This window comes from Diplotaxodon limnothrissa, linkage group LG7 (genome assembly GCF_057381915.1).
Source record: "Diplotaxodon limnothrissa isolate DT_005_m linkage group LG7, D_limnothrissa_male_GT1.1, whole genome shotgun sequence".
Lineage (NCBI taxonomy): Eukaryota > Metazoa > Chordata > Actinopteri > Cichliformes > Cichlidae > Diplotaxodon > Diplotaxodon limnothrissa.
In genome coordinates, this window is record NC_140602.1 from 41,805,652 (window position 1) to 41,829,027 (window position 23,376).

A 23,376-nucleotide genomic window follows, 5' to 3' on the forward strand; every position below is an offset into this window, starting at 1 on the left:
AGGCTACAAAAAAAACAGAGACTCTCATCTCAAATTTTCTCTTCCAGTAGTGCTTGTCCTCCACCTGCTTCCTTCTTTTCATTCTTGCCTCTTTTTTTCTTCTTTTTTTTTACATCAGTTTTAATTTCCATGCATGCTTAAAATCTGCAAACTGAGGAAATTAAGAACATTTAGGACATTTCTGTGCACTAAAAATAGATTACTATTGATCTATAAGAAGGCTGAATGAGTTACCCAAAGATTTACTCTTAGCTGTAATAAATAAGCTTTTCTCATATGTTTTATTCACATCAGTGTTTGCATCCAGGTTAAATCACATTTCCATAATAGAAATGGTAAATGAAATCTCTAGCTGCTAGTACTGAATGACAGCGTAAATGCATCCATAACCAGAAAAACCAAATATAATCAGATTTAAATGAAAGATGAGCCCAAGTAAAATCAAACATCGCCTCGACACCACTATTTGTGATGATTTAGAGATCTAACCCGTTAATTAACATTAAGTATGAAAAAGAAAGAAAAAATAAAAATCAATAAATGAAGATGGTAATTACAACCCATTAAATGTGTTTTTTATGATATTTTTAGGGAAGGCAGAAAAAGAAACAGTAGCATAGAGTGGAAGTTTAAAAAAATCTAAGCTTTAAATTCAATATCTGTCATTTTTATCTTGTTTATTTTAACTTGTCCTGTTTTCTGTATTGTATACAAATAAAGTAAAACAAACAAAATAGCCGTGAATTCGGTAAAAGATATTTAAAGGACTTCAGTATCTCAGTTTCTCTCTTGCAGCAAAGGTACCCCCTGAATGCAATGCTGCAAAGTCAATAACCTACCTCGTTTTGTTTTGTTTTTTAATTATGTTAGTATCAGCCTAAAGCACTTACAATCTTACAAGACACCAAATGTTTTCAGTGCTTTTATAAAGTTTTCCGATAATAATTGCTGCCTATGTTAAACATTTGTCTTCTGTAATAATGTGTGAGTAATGAGTGCATACTCAAACTTGATATTACTGCACAAGAGAAATAACTCCACGTACGTCATCGTCATCAATCCGAAAGACGATGACGCGTGTGAGAGGAAGGGAGGCAGGTTGTTGGGTGAACTAGTGTCTAGGGCTATATAAGGTCCACTCCCAAAGAGCGAAGAAGAAAAGAACACAAAGCAGACTGATAGAAGCAGCTTTCCCAGTTTGAGAGTCTGCAAGAGCATATTCCTGACAGAGAAACAAGGAAGCGAGCGGGATCTGCAGCACACATCAGACCGGAGCCCAGCTGACTCCCACCTGTGCACCTCAAACCAGGCAGTTTAATTTCAGGACAGGTGAGCAATGCTCTGGAGACTGACTCTCGCCGTGGCTGTGGTGTGTGTTGGCAGCATGTGCAGCTGTGAGAATGCTGATGTGATGAACAGACTGATCGTACCGAGGGACTATGGGGTGAAACTGTGTGGGAGAGAGTTCATCAGAGCGGTCATCTTCACCTGTGGTGGCTCCCGGTGGAGACGGTCCACGGAGGGAGACTTGGGTGAGTTAATGCTGCTACACTTTCACTAATTGTTTCATTTGTGTGCACTAATTAAATGTATGCAGATGTGTTTAAAACTACAGTGAATGGTGGAGATCTGTGAAGAGTGTGAGGTATTTATTTATCATTAAGACCAAAGATGCTCCACAGGTGGAGGACTGTGAAAGACTTCCTGTTAAATTTTGACCTATGGCACTTTGGAATGAGTTCAGGCTGTTTTCATTAGTTGATGATGCCTGATACATGTATAGCACGACAGTTCAGCACCACAGTCGGCTCCTTTTAGTGAATACTCTCCATTATTCTCCTATTTTCTTTGTCTTTTCTGGCCTACAGTACACTTTCCTGCACTAATTTCCTGATTGCATTTGAGGTCGCTGATCTTTTTTTTTTTCTATCTCTAGATCTGTTCCCGTGGAGTTCCCTCCCTGATGTTAAAGTGGAGGAGAGCCAGCACACCTGGCAACGTGATGCAGACCTCGCAGAAAACCACTCTCCTCTCCGCACTGCCTCCTCTTACTCCCTGGCAGACCTCTTGGCTCTTTACGGGTCCACAGGTGACAGACAGCAGCAGCAGCCACCGCTGAGTCTTCCCGCCCCTCTGGGGGACTCCCATCTGTCCACAGCTGCAGGTGAGCAAGACGGGACCCCGGGTTCAGCTGACTGGATCCTACCAAGCAAGAAGAAGAGGAACTTTTCACTTGGTGTGGCAGGGATGTGCTGTAACCAGGGCTGCACCAAGAATGATATTGGACGCTTGTGCTGAGGCAGGAAGCAGGGTGGGTGGGTGATGGCACGAGCTCGATCATGGAGCCATTATGATGAGCAGTAATGGACAGTGTACAGAAAACGTCTGGTGTTGATTAAGCTGTTCCCACTCGTGCTGTAGTGTACAAGAAAAACATTCCCCCAGCTTCACATCGTCTTCATTCTCCTCTCTCCTTTGTTTAATCCATCTGTACGTATTATATGTTATCTTTGTCAATAAATTTTAAATACTGTAATATATGACATATTGAGCAGCATCAGATTTTTTTCTGTCTATATTTTGGCCTGTCGACTCTCAGACCACATTCATGAAATGCATTCATACTAACACTGGACAGTATTGTACATTAATGTCATTTAGGAGGCCGGGAACTTATTGCTGGCCTTGTTCACAGCATTAAAACACCCTGATGATTTTCTCTAAACAGCCCGAGGATAATACTCCACAGGAGCAGGGTTTTTGTCCTTTTAACACTGTTGCACCCACCTAAACCCATTCAGCCTCAATAAAATAAACATAAAAATATCTCAACTCTTGCTGGCAATCATGGAGTTTACACATTAACTTCACATTAAAAAACGCTCTTAGATGGAGCTACGGCTACTGTATGACTTGTCTACTAAAAAAGCACAAACACCTTACATATATAAACTTCACATCTTCAGATATTCACATGTAAACCAGCAGAGCACAGTTTAAATGGCAGCTTTTTCTTAACCCTGTCTGAAACAAACTACAATTAAAAACAAATAAGGAAAAAGAAACACCAGTTGAATTTTTGGAGCTTTTTAAGAAAATCTTTGGATACAAAATGATACACACTTCACAGAGGAATCATATTTGATATACATACATCACAATAATACTGGTATGGAAAAAGATAACTCCCAAATGTTTTGCAATTTAAAAAAAACAAAAACAGAATAAACTGACAATCGTCAAGTATCATGAAAGAAATATTCAGGGTGCCTAATAGGAGGTTAAAACACAGGAGAACGCACACACATTTAAAGTGTACACTGTCTCATTGCTAATAATACATTTATTTGAGTTTCACACCAGAAAACGACTTGAAAAGAGAGCATTTGAGATTAAAAACAAAGAGAAAAGAGTCTGTCTTCCACAAACATTCACCGACAGTCTTAAACCTAAAAAGAAATCATGTAACACACAAGCTGGATCTTTAAATAGGTGTCGAAGTATAAAACGAAGACGTGACCACAAAATCGAATCAGTTTTCCTAATAAAAAGCACGACTGGCAACAAGTCTCCTGCAGAAAATAAAGGCACTTCCCATCATTACTTTCCCTCCAGGTGCAAAAAAAATCAACTTTACATCACTTTACATATCTACAAACTGCACAAGCTTAAAACTTCATACCCTATTATTAAAACACAACTGTTTATTAATAAAGGTTTCACAAAGTAATGGCTGCTTTTCACTGAAACAAAAATTACACTGAGTTTATGATAGTTTGCGGGTTTTTTCCCAATGCCTTGTGAAATTTTAACTCTGACCTCAATGAAATAGCATAACCTGCCCCTTATAAACAAGGAGGCGGCTCATTCCTTCAGTCACCTCACAGGTTCTCAGCACAGACACATTCAAAACTGTCACTTCCACTGTAGAAGCAGAAATCTCGTAAAGATCGCGATGGCGGGTCCCGTCCTTACAGACATGGATAAAAACCCTAAAAAAAATCGATATGGGCATCGGCAGGAAGAAATCTGCTCATTCAAGTAGAGCTGCTCATGAGCACGTGCACTGGGGTTCAGCTCTGGTGATTTACGCCCAGTGATGTGAAGACTGCAGAGCCTTTGTTCCCTCATAGTCTCTTTGCTTATGCAAAAAAAGACTTTCCTGCTTATTTTACATCTTTAAAGGTACACAGTAACTGCTGCTTGTTGGTGCTTGTTCTTTTCACATTCTTGGAAAAAATACTGACTATCACACTGAAACTTTTTATCGCCTCTCTCGACGTTTAAAACGCAACACGTGCAAACACATCAAAGAAAACAATTGGTCCCAGGGTGAAATCTTCCTGAAAGCACCGGAAGTGTAGTGTACTCATTCATCAGTTCATGTGAATACTTCATGCGACCATAGGAAGAAGACTGACATCACTTATAGGCAGCCTCGCTTCTGTCAGTCTGCCCCAGAGCAGCTGTGGCTACAACTGTAGCTTGCCTCCACCAGTGTGTGAATGGGTGGATGACTAGGTGTGTAAAGTGCTTTGGGTCCCTAGGGGGGGACTAGTAAAAGCGCTATACAAATACAGGCCATTTACCATTTACCATCACTTCAACTCCAAACTGCAGTAAATCAGATGCTTTGTTGTTTTGCTCAGGTCGGAGAGGACTGACTCACGCGAGTCAACGCCTAAAGGTCAAAGGTTCACGGATCGATGCTCCTCATCTTTCTTCGCTATCTCGTACAGTCTCCACACTATGGATTAATGTCTTGAAAGTAGGCCGCAGTTTAGGGTCATTGCTCCAGCACTCCATCATAATCTTGTGAATCTGGGGAGGCATCAGGACAGCATTATTTACACAATTCTAAGAAAACAAAAGAGATTAAGTGTTACTAATGAAGCCTTCTGTAAGAACCCAGCAGTTTTAGGGGTGAGCTATGGAAGCTAAAAGCTCCAACACACTACCAGCAATGTGTATCTAATAAAATGGCTGTTGAACACAAGCTAAACTGTGTGTGCATCTTACTCAAAGCTTCATTTTACACGGTCATCTGGGTTAGTTCAGTGTTGTTGAGATATATGATTTTCATCTTAGCTGATCTTAATCCTCTCAGGATCACTGAGGACTATGTTTAATAGGTTCTTTACTCCACATGAATTTCTTATGTGAGACTCACGTTGTTAAACATCATAAGCAAGTTATATCTCTGTTGTCTTTGAACCACAAGACATTTTACCAAAACAATGAGCAGCTTATGGTGAAGAAAGTAACAGACCTGTGTAGGACACTTATCAGGAGCAGGCAACCTATAGCCATTTCTCAGGAGGTCAATCAAATGGTAGACAATCATCTGGCCCTGCTTCTCATTGCCCATTTTATTCATAAAGACCTAAAACAGAAGAAAATTCATTTGGTCTGGTTAAGAAGAAGCAGTATGTTTCAAATAACATGAAAGAAAAATGAAGTGGTTCCTGTTTTTGAGTACATCACGCAGAGAGGAGTGCTCAATCAACTGATTCTTTAAGCCACGCTGCAGCCTAATTACAGTGAGTTGTTTTCCAAATCAACTGAGCAATTGAGACAAGTGACCAAGAAATTAAAAGTAAAATGAGGGAAACACTTAGCAGAACTAGAAAAAAAAACACAGTACCACTGGTGGGCTGCAGTTCTTGTCGCTGTAAGTGAAGAGTTCATAGAGGACGACCCCAAAACTCCAGACGTCTGAAGCCACAGAGAACTTGCTCTCTGTCAGCGACTCAGGAGCGTACCTGCAAGACACCGCAGCACATTCAAGACTCAAGCATATATATAACGCAATCCATACACAGATTGCATATAAAAGACGGACATTATACCAAATTTAAAGCCTCAACTTGATGTTGCTAGAAACAGAAACCGAGGACACTGCAGGCTCAAATCAAAAGCTCAAACCAATCAAAAAGTAGCCAAACCATAGAGATTCTCTGATCTTGTCTTTTACTCCAGTTAATTTCCAAAGTTAATATCACAATATGATGTTAAACTTTAAATAAAGACCATTAAACCACGAGCAAAATGTTTATTGAGGTCATACAGGAGGAGCAGTAGTGTTGTTTTCTCATAGAGTTCTATACAATCAGACTTGATTCTGCGTCGCCCCCAGCTGGTAGTTATCGGGAAAAAAACTATGTTCAATTAAGGCAGATCGGAAAGTCACATCCATAAAAACATTTTTTAAAAACACAGCTGTCTATTAAACGCAATCAAACGGAGATGAAGTTCTGACCGAAGACCATTTAAAGTGGATGCATAAAAACGAGTTCTAATCTTTGCCTCCGTGTGGATCATGATTTTACTTAATTGCGAATTTTTAAATCTCACAACTGTTAGAGTATTTAAAGAAAGGAAGTAACAGCTAGTAAAAGCAAAAGATATTAAGATAGGATTAAGCGTGGTCCTCACCAGAAGATGGGGCTTTCCCCAGGCTCTCTGACAGTGTAGTAGTCTTTGTCCTGAGGAAGCACCTTGGTCAGACCAAAGTCACCGATCTTAACCCTCATCTCGCTCTCCACCAGAATATTTCTTGTGGCCAGATCTCTGTGAATGTAACGCTTAGTGCCAAGGTAGTCCATTCCCTGGAAGGAATTCATGTGTTACACCAAATGCATATATTTTGCAGCAGCTCCGAGAAGAACTGTGAAGAAGCGTTTTGCAAGAATCTCTGTATAGCACTGTGTTACCTTGCAAATCTGTGACGCGTAGTGCAACAGTTTCTTGGAATCAAATCTGTCCTTGTGTTTGATGAGATAATCTCTCAAACTGCCATAGGGGAGATATTCCATGATCAACCGTAGGTTTCTTCGTCCTGCAGAAAAAAGGGAGTTGAGTTCGCTACTAGAGAAAGAGAATACGATGTGAGCGGTGGAGCGGAGGCCTCGCCTAAAGTGGGTTTTCTGAGCTAATTCAGATTTATTTGTTTCATTGGGCATGGTCACTGACGCCCCAGGCAGCAAATGTGTGGAAAACAGCATAATGCATTAGAAAATGTGCCGGGGTGGGAATATTAAATCAAGAAACAAGCAGCTCATGGAAGTTTGCATTAAATAAAAGAGAAAAAAAAGAAAAAAGTGAATCTCTCGTCTTGACATTATTAAGGAAAATTACATAACATAAATATACAAAAGAAACAATATTTTATACCAAAACAGCAACATTTACTAACTTTAATTATAAGCTGAAATAGGACCAACAGCATTTAATGTTTTTACTGTAATCCAGTTTATCCAAGTCATAGGAGATGACGAGCAATACAAGTTCAAGTGCACAGTAATGTGAAAAAGCACACGGCTGATTTCTTTAAGTTTTTGCCTACAATATTTGTCAAACTTAAAAAACCACATGATCAAACACTTTTTGATATTACACAACAATAACCTGAGTAAAGACAAAAAGCAGCTTTTAAATAATGATTTCAATGATTATGGAAGAAAAGCTATCCAACAGTACCAGGTCCTGTGTGGAAATATTTATTAATTAATTAAATAACCACATCTTTTGGAACACTGAGAAGATGAATTGAGGTTGGCTGAAACAGCTCAAAAAGCAACACGTCCCTTAAAAACAGCTACGAAACAAAACCACTGACGTCTATCGATGTTGAAATGGATCAGTGGTGGACCTCGCCAGGACTGCCATACTTATCAAAATTACTCCAAGAGTGCACGGTTATCTTTGTCTAATATTTACATTTGTTGGACGATCTGAAACATTTAAGTGTGACGAATAAAATCTAAGAAATCAGAAAGTGGTTACTTAATGTTTCACAGCACCATAGAGATCAAACAATGTGCTCATACCTGCACTGTAGCACACTCCCTTGTATTTGACAATGTTTTCATGCTGAAGTGATTTAAGGATCTCAATTTCCCGCTCAAAGTCCCTGAGGTGCTCAGCTGTACTGTGCTGGAGTTTCTTCACAGCCACCACCTCCCCTGTGCTGTCCTGCAGCGGGTCGTACCTGCACATCTCCACACTGCCAAAGTTCCCCTGAAGTGTGAGATGAAACAGACAAGAAAAACACATTTTAAAAGAGAAATGCTATCATTTCCATTTATAATAAATAATTAGCACATAATAGTATTTTTGGATCTTCACCAATGGAAACAAGGAAATGATGAGCCGGTGGAAAAATAATAATTGACTATAAAAGCTGTTTAGAAATGATTTTGTTTATATACATTACATTTCTAATGACATGAAAAAGTTACTGTATTTTTCAGTCAGGTAAGTCAAACTTCACTCAACTCATTCTTCTTGCTTCCTCCACTTCTGTACCATTGATTCAGTAATGTTGAATTCTCTCGCAGCTGCTCTATTCCCATGTTGTTGCAGTATATTAATGACTAACCTCGTATTGCGGATGGATAATCTCTGTTGTTCTCCTGACTGAAGTTTGGTCCGTTTATAGCATCATGCCATGCGATTGCATTTGTCGCTAACCATCAGGAATCCTCAAGTTAGCTTTTATCGAGTGGAAAAAAGTTAGCATTCATCCTCTAGCTTCACTGTGTTTATGTTATGCTAACATAGCTGTGTCGCTAGTGATCACGTAGCACATCATTATATACCAGCTAGTCCAATTTCAGTAACCCTACAAAAGTCACTGCCGTTTAGTTTCCTGTCTTCATTTATGTTGGAAGTGATAGCAGAGCTGTACCTTTTAATTCTTTCAGAAATCTCTCAGTCAGAACATGCTATATCATATTTAGGTGGAAACTAGTGAGCTAACATCCTGCTAACTTCTAACGCCATTAAATTTAATAAATTCTGTTTTCATGGATGCCTTGATGTTAAACTTAATCGTTACACCTCAGGTGATCATTTTATTAAAGATGAAAGAATTTAGACAGTGTTTAACTCTCAGTGATGCCGCAGTGTTCGTTTGACTTTGGGACCTGAAGGGACGGAGTTTTGGACCCAGATTACTCTACGAGACTCCTGACTACGGTAGCCGTAATGCTCCGGCAAGCCATTAAGCCGTGCGCCTTCATGGCTTAACAAAGTTGGTATGTTGGTATGGGATATTGTATTTGTTTTAAATGTTATATATTTATGTGGTATGTGTATTTTGACTTTTTTTGCCATGATGCTAGGTCTCTCTTGGAACTGAGATTTTTAATCTCAATGAGATTTTTTTTACCTGGATAAATAAAGGACTAACAAAAATAAAAAATAAAAAAAGTTGTACTAATAGATTTTTGACAGATTTCTGCGCACTGTGTACCACAAAAAATCAGTTTGAGGTCAGTAAGCACAACCAGAATTCACACATAAGGCACACTGCCAATTTTTAAGAAAATTAAAGGACTTTAAGTGAGCCTTATAGTGCGGAAATTACAGTAGTCAAACTCTAAAAATAAGTGATGTGTACATAGAGCATGTCTCACTTTGCCCAGCTGCTTGAGAAAAATGAGGTGCCGCTCCTCGAACTGTGACGGATCTTGGTTCTCAGAGGCCCACGGGAAGCCGAAGCCTCGTGCTCTGTTGGGCACCATGTCACTCTCCACCAGCAGCTCATAGTCTGCAACAAACGGCCGTGTCACTTTCAACAACATCTGGGTGAAATAACGAGCGTGCTGGAGTGATGCATGGTGGTCTTTCTCTGACACACATGACTCCATTCATGTTCCTACCTGGTGTGAAGAGACTGTTGAGATCTCGGATTATTGTTCTGAAGGAGGGCCGGTGTAAAGGCTCATAGTCCATACAGCTGTTTATCAGATTGGCCAGCTCTGTCCATTTAGGAGCCGGCAGCTGGTGTCTGTCCTCATAGAACAAGTTTTTCTACAGAACAGGAAAGAACAAAATTAAGTACCTGATTGTTCTTGTCTTGGAAAAGAAGACATGTTTTTAAAAGTTTAACATTTTAAACCTGTCTTTTCACAAAAGAAATTAGTGAGTTTCACATGTTCAGGAATATAAATGTATCTTTTTTGTAACAGACTGACCAGCCTCACATCTGTACAGCTAATTAGTTCAAATCTAAGCCGCTCTAATGAACCCGTTTATCTAATTATGTCTCAAAACCAAAGTTAAATATTTTACAAAATGTATCAATGCATGTTTGGCTTTTTTGGACCTTTGAGCTGTCCAGTGTGCTGAGAGGTTTGTCTCCTCCGCTGCAGATCTCCCAAAGCGTGGTCCCAAAGCTCCACTTGTCTGTAGCTAAACTCAGGTTTTGAGGGTTTTCAATGCACTCAGGAGGCACCCATGGGATACGCTCCACTAGCACTGCAGGTCAGACATGTAAAGAGATGCAGGAAAATACTAAATGTTGGAAATGCAGACCAAAGATGAAGAAAAGGGAAGCAAAAGGTGACTAAATTATGTCCTCGTAGGTATCTCTGACAATCACACCAAGGAAAAACCATGCAGTGAACATCATTCCAACATCACACAGGTGTGAGGTGCAAGCCTCGGGACCGCGATGTCGGCGTTCTCACCTTCTCTGGGCAGCACGGTGATGCTGATACCGGGGTCACTGAGCTTGATGAATGGAAGACTGCCTGTTTTCCGATCCTCCTCTCGAATCAGAAGGACATTCTTGGCACAAACATTCCCATGAATGACGTTTTTATCCTCCTGTGTTCAGTTACAATAGGGACAACATAAATATCAACGTAGCATTAGGAAAGTCCCAATGAAAGGTTCATTTCCATGTTGGTTTCTTTTTTCCCTTCATTTCAAAATGTGTAAATGTGTCCATAATCTTTACATTTAAAAAGAAATCTGTATGGGTCACACAGCATTAAGTTGGTAAGTCTTACCAGATAGTGCATAGCCCAGGACAGCTGTTTGGCCACTTCCAGCTTCCAGGTGATGTTAACACAGCCTTTGTTCTTCTTCAGGTAAGTGTCCAGTGAACCAAATTTACCGTACTCCTGCACCATCATGTCTGACCGGGAGATTGAGATTAGATCGTTTCACTTACTCATCTGTTTATTTACTTCTATCCATGAAGAAAATCTTTTCAACAAAGCTCTATGAAATGAAGCACTAAATTAACCAGTTTGTGGTTCACTGAAGATTGTGTTGAGTAGTAATACACATGTGCTTACCCAGAAGTCTTCCCCTGTTACCATGTAAAATTCTCAGAGATTACCTCTTGTAGTGATTTTGGGGTGTTTATATATATTTCATAAAACTGAACGGACATTTCTTCACTTAAACACTTCCCTCAGCCCACATGCACACACTTGACTTTTTGCATCCATTACATGTAAAAGAAGAAAGACTTTGACAACAGCTCCCAGATACACTACTTCACGTGTGTGCTGCTTTAAAGACTACAGTGGCCCCTTAGTGACCTGTTGATCCCAAGGGCTTAATCCAGTCTGAACGAAGGGTCAGAAACCTTCTGCCCTCTCTGTTTGATCGTCTCAGCTGCCCACAGGAACACAGTTTGACATTATTTGGTGCTCGTTTAATGTGTGAATGGTCTCTTTTTCTATTTTGGGAGCCTATTCCTCGTGGACCTACCACATGACTGGTATAATTAGTGTGTTGCTGCTCATTTTGTCTACATCTTAAATATCTTAAACCATCCAGTAAAGGTTGTGCTTGTGTTGTACACTTACTTTCATCTGCACAAACACACACGCCATAAGTGAGAAGTAAGTGTTTGTGGGAGAGCTGGCTCATTATGCTTGCAGCTTCAAAAAATGACTGCAAGGAAAAAAATGAGAGAAGAGAATTTAAATTTGAGTCCATGAACATGAGTAATCAATAAGATTAACAGTCACCTAAATTCTTCCTTAAGAAGCTAACCTCTGAATAGCTGCGATGTGCCTTGTCCAGAATCTTAATAACAACGTCCATCTGATGTGTCTCCCCATAGTCTCCAAGCTCCTTCCTCACACCGCAAAAGATCTTGGTGAACGTTCCTTGACCCAGACTCTCTTTCTGAAACACAGTTTTATTGGTTTATTGAAAAAAACCACATTGTTTAGTTGACTCTAAACAGTTCCCTAGGCAATGTCCTCTCCTCATAAACTCCTCAAAATATATTAGCTTGAATAGCAGGAGTCATACAGTCATGCAACCAAAACAGCCTATACAGCGAAATGCAGGGTTTTTTGTTTAGAGCAGTATTCTCAAAACTACAGACAAATACATAGTTTATCATCCAAAGTAAGACGCATGAAACAAAAAAGATGACAAACTTTGACTTTTAACATCCATCAGAGCCAATTCCTTTAGCATTTCTTAATGAAAACTCAAAGTTGCCACAGATGTTTATCCAAATCTTTACTCCTGCCTTTTTTTATTCGTAGTTAAAGCTGAGATCTTCTGGATTCTCTGAAGTGAAGAGTAACGAACTATATCAATACATTTCCAAGCCTCCACACATTCATCCTGGGAACTAAATGAAATATTATGTTCGTCTGGCTGAGCTGTGACCCAGGCAGTTAAACGTTATCGACCACCTGGATCCGATTTATTGAAGATCAGATATATTGGCAATATCAGGCAAATTGTCAGAACATAATATTTTTCTTCTGTAATGAAAGATAGAGTAATCTTTTGGGGTTTCAAGCGGTCTGCTAGCAAAGCTCTTAACTAACTTAATAAAAACATCAAGTGCAAATCAGAAAGTCAAAAAATACATTCAGTTTATACAGCCCTAAAAACTAAGCACACAACTTAGTTTCATAGGAAATAAGAGGTTAGCAGTCAGGTGCTGCTAATCAAATGCACTGCCCAGCACATCAGCACAAACACAAGCACAATACTGCAGGAGGAGTGTTTTGGATCCATAGACCCTTTGGTATATCAGAGAGTCATCTATCTGACAGTTAAAGCTTGGCTAAATAAACAGCCTGTAGTCGTGAGGTTTTCCTATGACAGTTCTGTCCAACAAAACTTTAAATGCTCAAATAAAATAAAAACAGAGACAGCAGATTGAGTCTTTTTGTTAACCGTATCTAGCATCCTGGCGGATCCCACAACAGTTCTCTTGCCTCTGGTGTTCTCACTCAAGTTTACATTCACAAAGGCTCCAGCCTTTAAAATACGAGATTATAAACAACAACAAAATAAACTATCACAGCTATGCAGATGACACACAAATATATATCACAATGTCACCAGGAGACCGAGGCCCTGTACAGGCTCTTGGTAAATGCATTGAGGAAATCAATGACTGGTTGTGCCACAATTTTCTCCAGCTAAACAAAAACAAAACTGAGGTAATAGTCTTTGGCGCCAAAGAAAAACGATTACAGGTCACCAGAGAACTTCAATCTATACATCTAAAAACCACAAACCAGGCGAGAAATTTGGGTGTAGTGATGGATGCAGACCTAAACTTAGAAAAACACATTAAGACAATAACAAAGTCAGCTTACTATCACCTCAAGAATATATCAAGGATAAAAGATCTGATGTCTCAACAGGACCTGGAAAAACTAGTCCATGCATTCATCTTTAGTAGGCTTGATTACTGTAACAGCATCTTTACAGGTCTACCTAAAAAATCAGTCAGACAACTACAGCTCATTCAGAACTCTGCTGCTCGAGTCCTCACTAAGACCAAAAAAGTGGACCACATCAGTCCAGCTCTGAGGTCCTTACACTGGCTGCCTGTCCGTCAGAGGATAGACTTTAAAGTTCTGATGCTGGCCTATAAAGCTCTGAATGGTTTAGGACCAAAATACATCAATGACCTCCTGACCCAGTATGAACCTTCCAGATCCCTCAGGTCATCTGGATCCGGTCTTTTATCAGTTCCCAGAGTCAGAACCAGACACGGAGAAGCTGCATTCAGCTTTTATGCTCCTTATATCTGGAACAAACTCCCAGAAAGCCTCAGATCAGCTGAAACACTCAGTTTATTTAAATCCAGGTTGAAGACTCACCTGTTCTCAGCTGCATTTGAATAAAGCACCAAATCCACACTTTAAGCTTAAATTTCAAAACTTACATTTAACTACTGATTTTATCTACTGTTCTGATTTTATCTGTTTTGATTTTATATACTGTTTTGTTTGTTTGTTTGTTTGTTTGTTAATTAGTTAGTTAGTTTATTTGCTTGTTTTAATCAATTTTAAATCATGCTTTTTATTTGTTCTTGTTTCTAATGTCTCTGTAAAGCACTTTGAATCACCTTGTTGTTGAATTGTGCTATACAAATAAACTTGCCTTGCCTTGTTCAGAAGTCTTAAATCTAAATTATATCTCTTCAGGAGAAAGAAAAGAGGACTTTCAACACTGTTTGGTATTTCCAGTGTGTTTGAGAAACAGCATGTGCAATCCTGGCGTTTTCATGTCAAAGGAGAGGCTGAAGTTAGGAGCCAGAGAAGGTTTACTTACAATGATGAGATCCTCCTTTCGAATCTTGTGAAAGACCATCTGGCTGATGTTGTGTTTGTGGAGCGTGGGAGATATGGGCATCTCGGCCCCTTGATTGCTTCTACACACTAGCAGGTTGGACTTATCTGAAGAAAGGTAGAGATTAACAAGGTTCACACTACACCTGACCAAAACTAGACAATGACACTGATGACTCACACTGTTAAATATTGAATTTGATCAGCAATTATAAACCTGGATTATTACATTCAGAATTCTTATCGTGGATATGAAACTTAAAGTTGTGTGTTTTTATATTTTTCACCATAAACCATAAATCAAAGTTTTGGTACCTAAAAACCTGGAATAGTTTACTGAATCATTAGCTTTCATCTCTAACTTCTCCACACACATATGTTTTGTTTTGTTTTTTATGAGGCGATAAAAACTTATTTTTGTTCCAATAAAAATGTCATTAATTTATTTTCTTATATGCATGCAAAGCTAAATCATTATTGATACCATACTATCAGTAACCATTTCTTCGTAACACCAACACAGTACCTTTGTATGATCTGTTCTTTGGCTTATAGTCTAATCACATGCACCAATAAACACATTTTCTTAAGATGTTTTTAAAGTATCTAATAAAAGCAGAAGCTTTAAGATGATTAATTGACTGCAGCAGGGACACAAAGGATTTCACACATAAACAGTTACAAAATAACAGTAAACAATAAACAGTTACAAAATTAAAATAACAGTGACATAAAAGTGCCCAGAAATTCTGTGGAGTGCTAACATAGGATTCATCAGTGCCACTGAAACAGGATTTATGTCATGGTCCTGGGCCATGTTGGCCCAGTATTCTTAGTTTTCTTGTATGTTTGTATTTTGTTCCCTATTTAGGCCATGTTTCCTGAGTTGCCCTGTTGTGTTGTTCCCTAAGTGTTTTCCCTTCGTGGCTTTTACCCCCTGTGTGCCCCTCTGTGTATCTGTGAGCCCTCGTCTCTCCTTATGTTTTATTCCATGTTTCCCCAGCCCGTTATGTCTGTGTTTTCCCCGTGCTCTCTCTCCTCCTGTCTGAACCTCCGTACTTCCTGTTTGACTCTGCCCGTCTCCCGTCAGTGTTATGTTCACCCCGCCCTGTCTCGTTATGGTTATCTGTGTCAGCTGTGTTCCCCGTGTGTTCCCACTTTCCTCGTTAACCCTCTGTGTATTTCTGTCTGCGTCTCCCTCTGTTCGGCGTCGCGTTCTCCCTCATGCTGTGTGTGGTTCTCCCCGTGTCTTCTGGTATATGTTACAATTAGCTTTTCCCAGTGTAGTTTAGTTTAGTTTTGTATTGCTTTGGTATCACTGCTTTCGTTTGTCACCTGTCAGCAATAAAGCTGCATTTTGAGTTTATCCCCTGAGTCCGTGAGTTTGCATTTTGGGTCCTCATCCTGCCTGCCACACAGCGACCATGACAATTTACAAGTTTGAGGATACTGGAAAACCACATTTTATTTGCTGATTTTATCACTGTCATCTAATGTTTCACAGCTAAACAACGCACGCTGCTCACTGTTTTCATAGCTTCATTAAATGTTAAAATGCTTTTATTTTTTAAAAAACTCAAAGCATGTGGAAATGCATTTTACTGTGCCTTCAATTCTGAAATGAGAAAATAGCTTGTATTTCACGTTTTCATTTTCGTTTTCATCACATACATGTTCTGGATGTGAACACTGACCTTTGTGGCTGGGTGGGCAGCACCTGATCAGCTGAAATGTGTACCCATCAGTGCGGAGCGCCTCCTTCTGGTAGCAATTCAGAAGTTCCCTGAGTGAACCAAAGCTCCTCTTGGCTCCACTTAGAATGTACTCTCCTGACTCCGTCTTTGTGATCTGACAGTGCTTATAGTCCACCATCGTTTCATACTGAAAATCAAAAGAAAAGTTTCCACAGCTGAGTTGTGCTGAATGTTACAAAGGATGCTCCTTGTGTCCCTTCCTTACTGCCGTTTCAGTCAGCCATACACGGTCTGAAAACTGGTCATTTTTACTTGTTTTAATCCTCCCTCAGTCATACAAACTTGAAACAGTCTAAGTTACACTTAAAGTCAAACACAGAACACACATCCAGTAAGTCACAGTATGGTGACCTGCTGGGAGATATAGACCGCCTGCAGCAAGTAGATACCAAACCTTATTGCTCCCTCTAGTGGCTGAAAATGTGATCAAAATCATGTGCAGATAGGTGTGTTTCCGGTTTTTGAAAACCAGTGGACATGGTTTACTTTGAGAAACAGCTGTGCAATTTCATCGTAGTGACTTTAAACATCTTACTTCATATTTTATATCTGCTTGGATGTATGCAGTCATAAGCTGAAGAAGCGAGTTACATTGCATAGCAGTAATGTGGGAAATCGAGTGTTCCCCACAAACATTAACACTACTTACCCCCACCACAAAAGACATGAAGTATTTATCATAATCCCTGGGGCTGCAGCGAAGCATGTACAGGCCTTGATGGTTACCGGAGCGCCGCAATTTACTGACCGTAAATTCCATCCTGCAATCAAAAGGGACAGAATGTTTTTTGCTGATTTCATCTGTCCATGACTGTGCATGTGGGACGTGATGCATGATATGCATGCGTGTGATACTTACGACACAGGGCCGTGGCAGTAGCTCTGAATGCACTCCAGAAGCCGTGGCGGCGCTAATTCTTTGCACAGGTAATGATGGGCATCGGCCACCAGCCTGTAGTATCCATCAATCAGTGACACGAATGACACGGCCACTGAGAGCGAGCGAAATTCCAGCTCCTTCATTGTGAGTCAATGCAGAGGCATACAGAAATACAGATGCAGGATTTTACTTATTTTCTCGTGCTGGAAGCAACAAAGTATCTTATACACGAGCAAATGAGGACAACCTAACATCATTTAGTTGTGAGAGTTCAGCCCAGAGTCTCCAAGTTGATACTGCTACCATCTTGATCCATGATGGCTGCCACTGGTGACACGTGCCTGTTATCTGCTGCCAGTACTAAGCGTTCATTCAACTGTCTGAATACATACACTATATTTACTAAATAATTTAAGTAAATATAAGTACATTACACCTGCAGGAGCTGCTCCGCCATGAAAACCCATGCCACAAAGCTCCCGGTGCAGTGTTTATGCTGCCGTTAATGTCACAGGAGGTCTGGAACTCTAAAGATATTGAGTCAGCAGAGCTTTGAGTACTCGGTGACTCACCATGTAACTTTATGTAGTCTGCCACTTGGTAAATGAGTTTCTAAAAGTTCCCACTTTGCAGTAATACTATTTGCAGCTGACTGTAGGAAAAAAAAAGAAATTTCGGGAACTGCTTTCTTGAAACGGTGATACCTATTATGAATTCAGTGTCTTCTTTAGAATAGCCCATCTTTCTTTCACAAATGTTTGTAAAGGCAGACTGCATGGTGAGGTGCTTGATTTTATACACCTGTATCAATTGAACTAAAAATACCTGTACTCAAAGATTAAGAGGAGTAGACATGTACTTTTATCCACAGAGCATATCTATTGAACTGCTGAGCATCTATCATGGTACTGGAACTGATGTTGAGGTCGTTAAACTGATGTGGAGATGCAGAATGAACTTCAAACTGGTAGGAAAACAATTTATTTTTCCACAGTGTTTCTTTTGTCCTGTTTCTCTCACCCCTAACAGGTCGGAGCAGATGGCTGCCCCTCCATGAGCCTGGTTTTGCTGGAGGTTTCTTCCTGTTAAAAGGGAGTATTTCCTTCGCCCTGGAACCAAGCGCTTGCTCATAGATGGATGTTTGATTGCTGGAGTTTCTCTGTATTATCTTAGGGTGTGGGGATCCTGCTTCATTGCATTTAATTTAATTCCACATTTTCTTAACTAAATCCAAATTAGCTTGTGTGTTTAGATGTTATGTTTAGCTAGTTGTTGGTCTGTTGTGTCAGCTCCTAAGATTTCTGGTAGTGGCATGGTTTCATTATGTGGGGCATCTGGAGGAGGATAATGTGTTCAAGTCATGTTGGCCCCATTGAAACGATTTATCTTCATATCCTTAAATACTTCTTTCAAATGAATAAAGAACATATGTTGCAACATGGTTAACAGACATGACTGAAAGTTAAATAGTTTTAAACCAAAGTGAACTGTAATTAAAATTTCTCAGTAACAGCAGAGAATGACCAATAACACAGCAGACGTGTTTACTATACCATGATCTGGTTATCCTGTTTGGTGAGTGTAACTATGCGGCTCTCTGCAGATCCTTCCTTATTGCCTTGTTTGATACTGATGTCAATCACCTCTGGAAAATCACAGTATGTCTGCAGCTCCTACACACACACACACACACACACACACACACACACACACACACACACACACACACACACACACACACACACACACACGAACAGTTAAAAATTGTTATTTGTATTCTTTTTTTTTAAAATCAATGCACACAAGCACCAATGATAGGACACACCCATGACAACAACACACTTGTAATATATTTGTTCTCACCTCCTCTGCTCTGTCCTCCTCTTTCCCTTTAGACCACTGGATGCCCTTATTTCCCATGACAATGATGGTAACCTCATTTGAGGAGGTGTCTGTGACTTGGAAGTGCTCGGAGTAGAGAGAGGGCAACAGCATCTCAAGGCTCATTAAGTATTTGAGCTTGAGGTTACACACAGTGGCCTTGCACTCACTGAACTGCTGGATGAACTTCCTGAAGCGATAGCGGATTCTCTTCCGAGTCAAAATGTTATATTCCTGGATGCGGCTTCGCATGGACACTGGGAGGAAGGACTTGTAGCTAAAAGAACAGAGAGGTCATTCAGGAGGATCTGTCTAAAATCTTTACAAATAATTCATCCTAATGATTAGTTAGGCAGAAATATATATGTATGTATATATATATATATATATATATATATATATATATATATATATATATATATATATATATATATATATATATATATATACCCTGTGATCAAGCCTAGTACAGATGAAATATTTTCAACTGAAACTTTATTTCACATACAGGTATTTTATTTAACTGCATGAACACTGTGTCTGTCACACTACTTTGATGATATTGTTATTCATAAACTATACCACATGCACACCAGCACAGGAACTAGCATTTCTAATTATTTAGGTCAAATAGTTGGCAGCATATGCACGCACATGCATATCCAGCACGATAAAATCACACTTCATGCACAGCTGTCTCTCTCTCTCTCTCTCTCTCTCTCTCTGTACTTCAAGAACAGTTTCTCGTCTAAAAATCTGTTTTCTGCATTATTCACACAAGTCTACCGTTGTTTACAGCGCTGTCGGCCGCAATTTTTTTCCTTTTACTTACTTCCGAAAAGAAAACCTAATTTCTGCCGTTCAATAGGCTTCTGAACAAATTTGAACTTTTAAAATTATGCAAAATGCAAAACGCTTAGCCGTGTCTCTAATAAAACCGCTGTAACTTCAGAGGTAATGTTCATAAGTTGATTAATGGTTTTCTTTCGTTTTTGATGTACTGCAGAATATTTTTATAAAATCCCAGGCCAGGAAAATCACCTTCATGTTTTTCTGTGTTTTATCTTCAGCTACTTTGACACAGAAGCATCTGCTGTGATGCTCACACCTTTGATAAAGTCTTGTGTGTGTCAGCTTCCTTTTTATAGATAGAAAAATATGTAAATGTACTGATCTGAATTATAATATTTCTGACTGTCTGAGGCAAAATTTCCCAGATTTAAATCGAATTGAATCGAATTGTGGATCGAATCGTTTCAGGACCTTGTGAATCAGAATCGATTCTAGAAATCAGTGACGATATCCAGCCCTATTTTACAGTTTTCCACAAGGGTTGCAAGGCCACAGGTCTAAGCATGCGTTGATCAGTCTCCCCAACCACCTATTCCAGGTCTTCTAGTGGAACGCTAGCCTAGATATATAACCTGCACTGAAGCACCGCAGCAATTTCCTAATGTTGTAAACCTCAACATCTGGCAATAAACCCATTCTGATTCTGATTCTTTCCAGGAAGTTCTGGGTGTAACCAAGGTCTTTTTTCCTGTTGCACATTCTAGTCTAATGACCTGAGCAGCTCACCAGATCACTGAACCTTACCTCACATTCTCTTTGGCTGTTTATGATTATGGACACAATTAGTGATAAAAAGCAGCCCTGGCAGTTCAATACCACCAGGGAATTAGTCTGAATTATTGCCAGCAATGTTAAGCAAGCTCTCACTACAGTAACAGTGAACAGCATACAGCAACAGACCCAACAACCCATACTTGTTAAGAAATCTGGATAGGATACCACAAGGAACACCTTCGAATGCCTTCTCTAAGTCCACCAATTGAGTTGAGCGAACTACCAACAATCCTTGATTATCCTTAAGATGATGATGGCCCAGTCCTGTGTCCCATGACTAGGACGAAGGTGGCAGAGGGCAACCAACACTTTTTTGGGGCCCGTGTTAATTAAAATCAGTTGTGGCCCCTGCATGCCAAACACCCAGACAATAGGAGAGCACAATCTCCTATGAGGAGCTGTAAAAGGCCAGCAGCAGCTTTCGGTCATGGTTATTATTCCTCAGGACACGGAGGAAGTGCAGCTGCTGTTAGGCCTTCTTTACCAGTGTGTGAGTCCAGGTGAGATCAGTTGAGATGTGGGTGCCCAGAAGCCTGTAGGTGGAGACAGATTTCACCTGTTCTCTGTTTATAATAAGAGTGGAGTGGACCTGTCTGTGCCTCCTGAAGTCTATTTTGAGTTCTTTTGTTTGAGGACGTTCAGCTTCAGGTTTCTGAGCACCAGCAGGACAAGTTCTCTACCTCAACCCTGTACGCTGTCTCATCTCCATCAGAGATGAGACCGACTATGGTGGTTCATACTTGACCATGACGTTGGTTGTTTGGGTTGGTGTACAGTCATGTGTTTACCGGGCGTACAGTAAGGACCGGGAACGCAGCACCACAAGAATCAAACCAGGCAAAGAAGGTGTTGAATTCCTCTGCAACTTTGAAGCTGCTGTCGGGGGTTGGGGGGCTCTGGCCTTTAAAGTTCGTGAGGGCTTGGATGCCTCTCTATACCTGGCAGAGGTTGTTGCCTGTGAGGAAGCCCTCTATCCTTCCTTACTTCTATCCACCTCTTGTAGGCCTCCTTGGCCTGTTTGATGCCCTTCCTCAGGTTGGCTCTGGCGGGCTGGTTCTGGCCAGGTACGGGGTGTGATAAACCTTTAGGTGGAGCACAGCCTAAAAAGCACCACCGTAGTTTGCCAATCCAAGGACACTGTTGCCAGCTTCCATGCAATGTTGCAGAGGCAAGTTAACCCCTAAAGCCCCACAATGTCTAAAACCTTAAGCAACTTGGAAAAAAATCCACTCCACTCCAGTGGATAGTATTTTTTCATTTTACAGGACATTTTCCCATTTTCATTTCCATTTCCTTTTTTTATGATTCTATTTCTTAACACAGCTTGATTATATCATTATCTGCAACACTCAAGGAAAGGCTTTTCCTTCACACATTGCCAGATCTACAGGATCCAAGTTTAAATGTTTAGGAATTTTTTTTGCAGAAGATTAGTTTAGATGTCTTTGAGTTAGAGCAATTTCATCCTTCATGACAAAACATCGAAATTCCCTATGCCACCAGGGTCACGCCCTTTGATGAAAACTCTTTTTTCAGTTGAGCCTAAAACCAACTCCTTCAGGGCTTCCTGGGGTTTCTGGGGTCAACTGCCTTGAAGCAGTAAAACATGACATTTCCTGTTCCCACTAGGTAACACTGTGACCAGTCAAATATTGCAAAATGTGCCAAATTTCATGAAAGATCTGAAAAAGGTGATCAAAGACATGAAATAATAATAATAATAATGATAAATGGAGCAGATACAACAGGGCATTCACACTTCGTGTCCTCAGGCCCTAAAAAAACAATCCAGGAAGTCTTAATAGGTATTAGGTAAGTAAAACTATAAAAGACTGCTAAGATTTTGTTTCCTAATTTTTTTTTTTGAGCAGATTGGAAAATAAGAAACAGACGGCAAGCTACCTTTTGTCATTGTAGATGTCCACTGCTGATTGCCCGCTCTCTTTGGCGAGCCTCATCATGTCCAGCACAGCCATGCCCAGGCACTCCTCCTGCGCTTCATGGCTAACTGGAATATCAACCCAGCCATTCAGAAAGTCACTACGCCACTGGCAAAAGAAAATGAACAAAAGGAAACTGATGAATAATACACAAAGAAAAAAGTAAATATGACTAAAGCTAAAAATTAATCAGATTAGGAGCAGCAGGGTAAACAGAAAGTACCGTATTTTCCGCACTATAAGGCGCACTTAAAATCCTTTAATTTTCTCAAAAATCGGCAGTGCACCTTATAATCCGGTGCGCCTTATATATATGAATTCTGGTTGTGCTTACTGACCTCGAACCGATTTTAAGTGGTACACAGCGCTCAAAAATCGTTTTAGTACGACTTCGGTAAGCTACAATGCCACACCACTTGATGGTAGCATTATGGCTACCGTAGTCAGGAGCCTCGCAGAGTAATATGGGTCCAGGAAGTTAGCTCGCTAGTTTCCACCTAAACATGATATACCATGTTCTGACTGAGAGATTTCTAAAAGAATTAAAACGTACATAAATATATATAAACATACATAAAAAATAAATGAAGACAGGTGAGGGTTCCCAATGGTTAGGGACAAATGCAATCATATGGCAGGAAAGGGTCTAAAGGGACCAAACTTGAGTCAGGAGAACAGCTGAGATAATCCATCCGCAATACGAGGTTAGTCATTAATATACTGCAACAACCTGGGAATAGAGGAGCTGCAAGTGAATTCAACATTACTGAATAAATGTTACGGAAGTGGAGGAAGCAAGAAGGATGAGTCGAGTAAAGTTTGACTTTTGACTGTTTTGTTTCGCTAAATGCGCCTTTTGTATGACAACAGACCCGTTCATCGACAGTGTGCCTTATAATCCGGTGCGCTTTATGGTCCGAAAAATACGGCATCTT

General features: G+C 40.1%; 2 protein-coding genes across 2 annotated transcripts in view; one reads left to right on the forward strand and one right to left on the reverse strand.

Moving 5' to 3' along the window:
- Window positions 1-1,336: 1,336 nt before the first annotated feature.
- Window positions 1,337-2,298, forward strand: rln1 (relaxin 1). The gene is made up of 2 exons (XM_085358092.1): window positions 1,337-1,532; window positions 1,937-2,298. Exons 1-2 carry the CDS (start codon window positions 1,337-1,339, stop codon window positions 2,296-2,298), a joined length of 558 nt encoding a protein of 185 aa, XP_085214218.1.
- Window positions 2,299-3,272: 974 nt separating this feature from the next.
- jak2a (Janus kinase 2a) overlaps window positions 3,273-23,376 on the reverse strand; it is a 42,940-nt gene continuing 22,836 nt past the window's right edge. The window contains exons 5-24 of the mRNA XM_085359707.1: window positions 22,404-22,549; window positions 18,858-19,152; window positions 18,548-18,667; window positions 16,974-17,131; window positions 16,764-16,875; window positions 16,055-16,241; window positions 14,344-14,468; window positions 11,800-11,934; window positions 11,610-11,697; window positions 10,800-10,927; window positions 10,476-10,614; window positions 10,112-10,263; window positions 9,666-9,816; window positions 9,420-9,553; window positions 7,830-8,019; window positions 6,714-6,838; window positions 6,436-6,608; window positions 5,645-5,762; window positions 5,270-5,383; window positions 3,273-4,821 (exon numbers count right to left, since the gene is read on the reverse strand). Of these exons, the coding sequence (XP_085215833.1) occupies window positions 4,714-4,821; window positions 5,270-5,383; window positions 5,645-5,762; window positions 6,436-6,608; window positions 6,714-6,838; window positions 7,830-8,019; window positions 9,420-9,553; window positions 9,666-9,816; window positions 10,112-10,263; window positions 10,476-10,614; window positions 10,800-10,927; window positions 11,610-11,697; window positions 11,800-11,934; window positions 14,344-14,468; window positions 16,055-16,241; window positions 16,764-16,875; window positions 16,974-17,131; window positions 18,548-18,667; window positions 18,858-19,152; window positions 22,404-22,549 (2,898 nt within the window). The 3' untranslated portion in view covers window positions 3,273-4,713. The remainder of the gene's footprint in view (window positions 4,822-5,269; window positions 5,384-5,644; window positions 5,763-6,435; window positions 6,609-6,713; window positions 6,839-7,829; window positions 8,020-9,419; window positions 9,554-9,665; window positions 9,817-10,111; window positions 10,264-10,475; window positions 10,615-10,799; window positions 10,928-11,609; window positions 11,698-11,799; window positions 11,935-14,343; window positions 14,469-16,054; window positions 16,242-16,763; window positions 16,876-16,973; window positions 17,132-18,547; window positions 18,668-18,857; window positions 19,153-22,403; window positions 22,550-23,376) is intronic.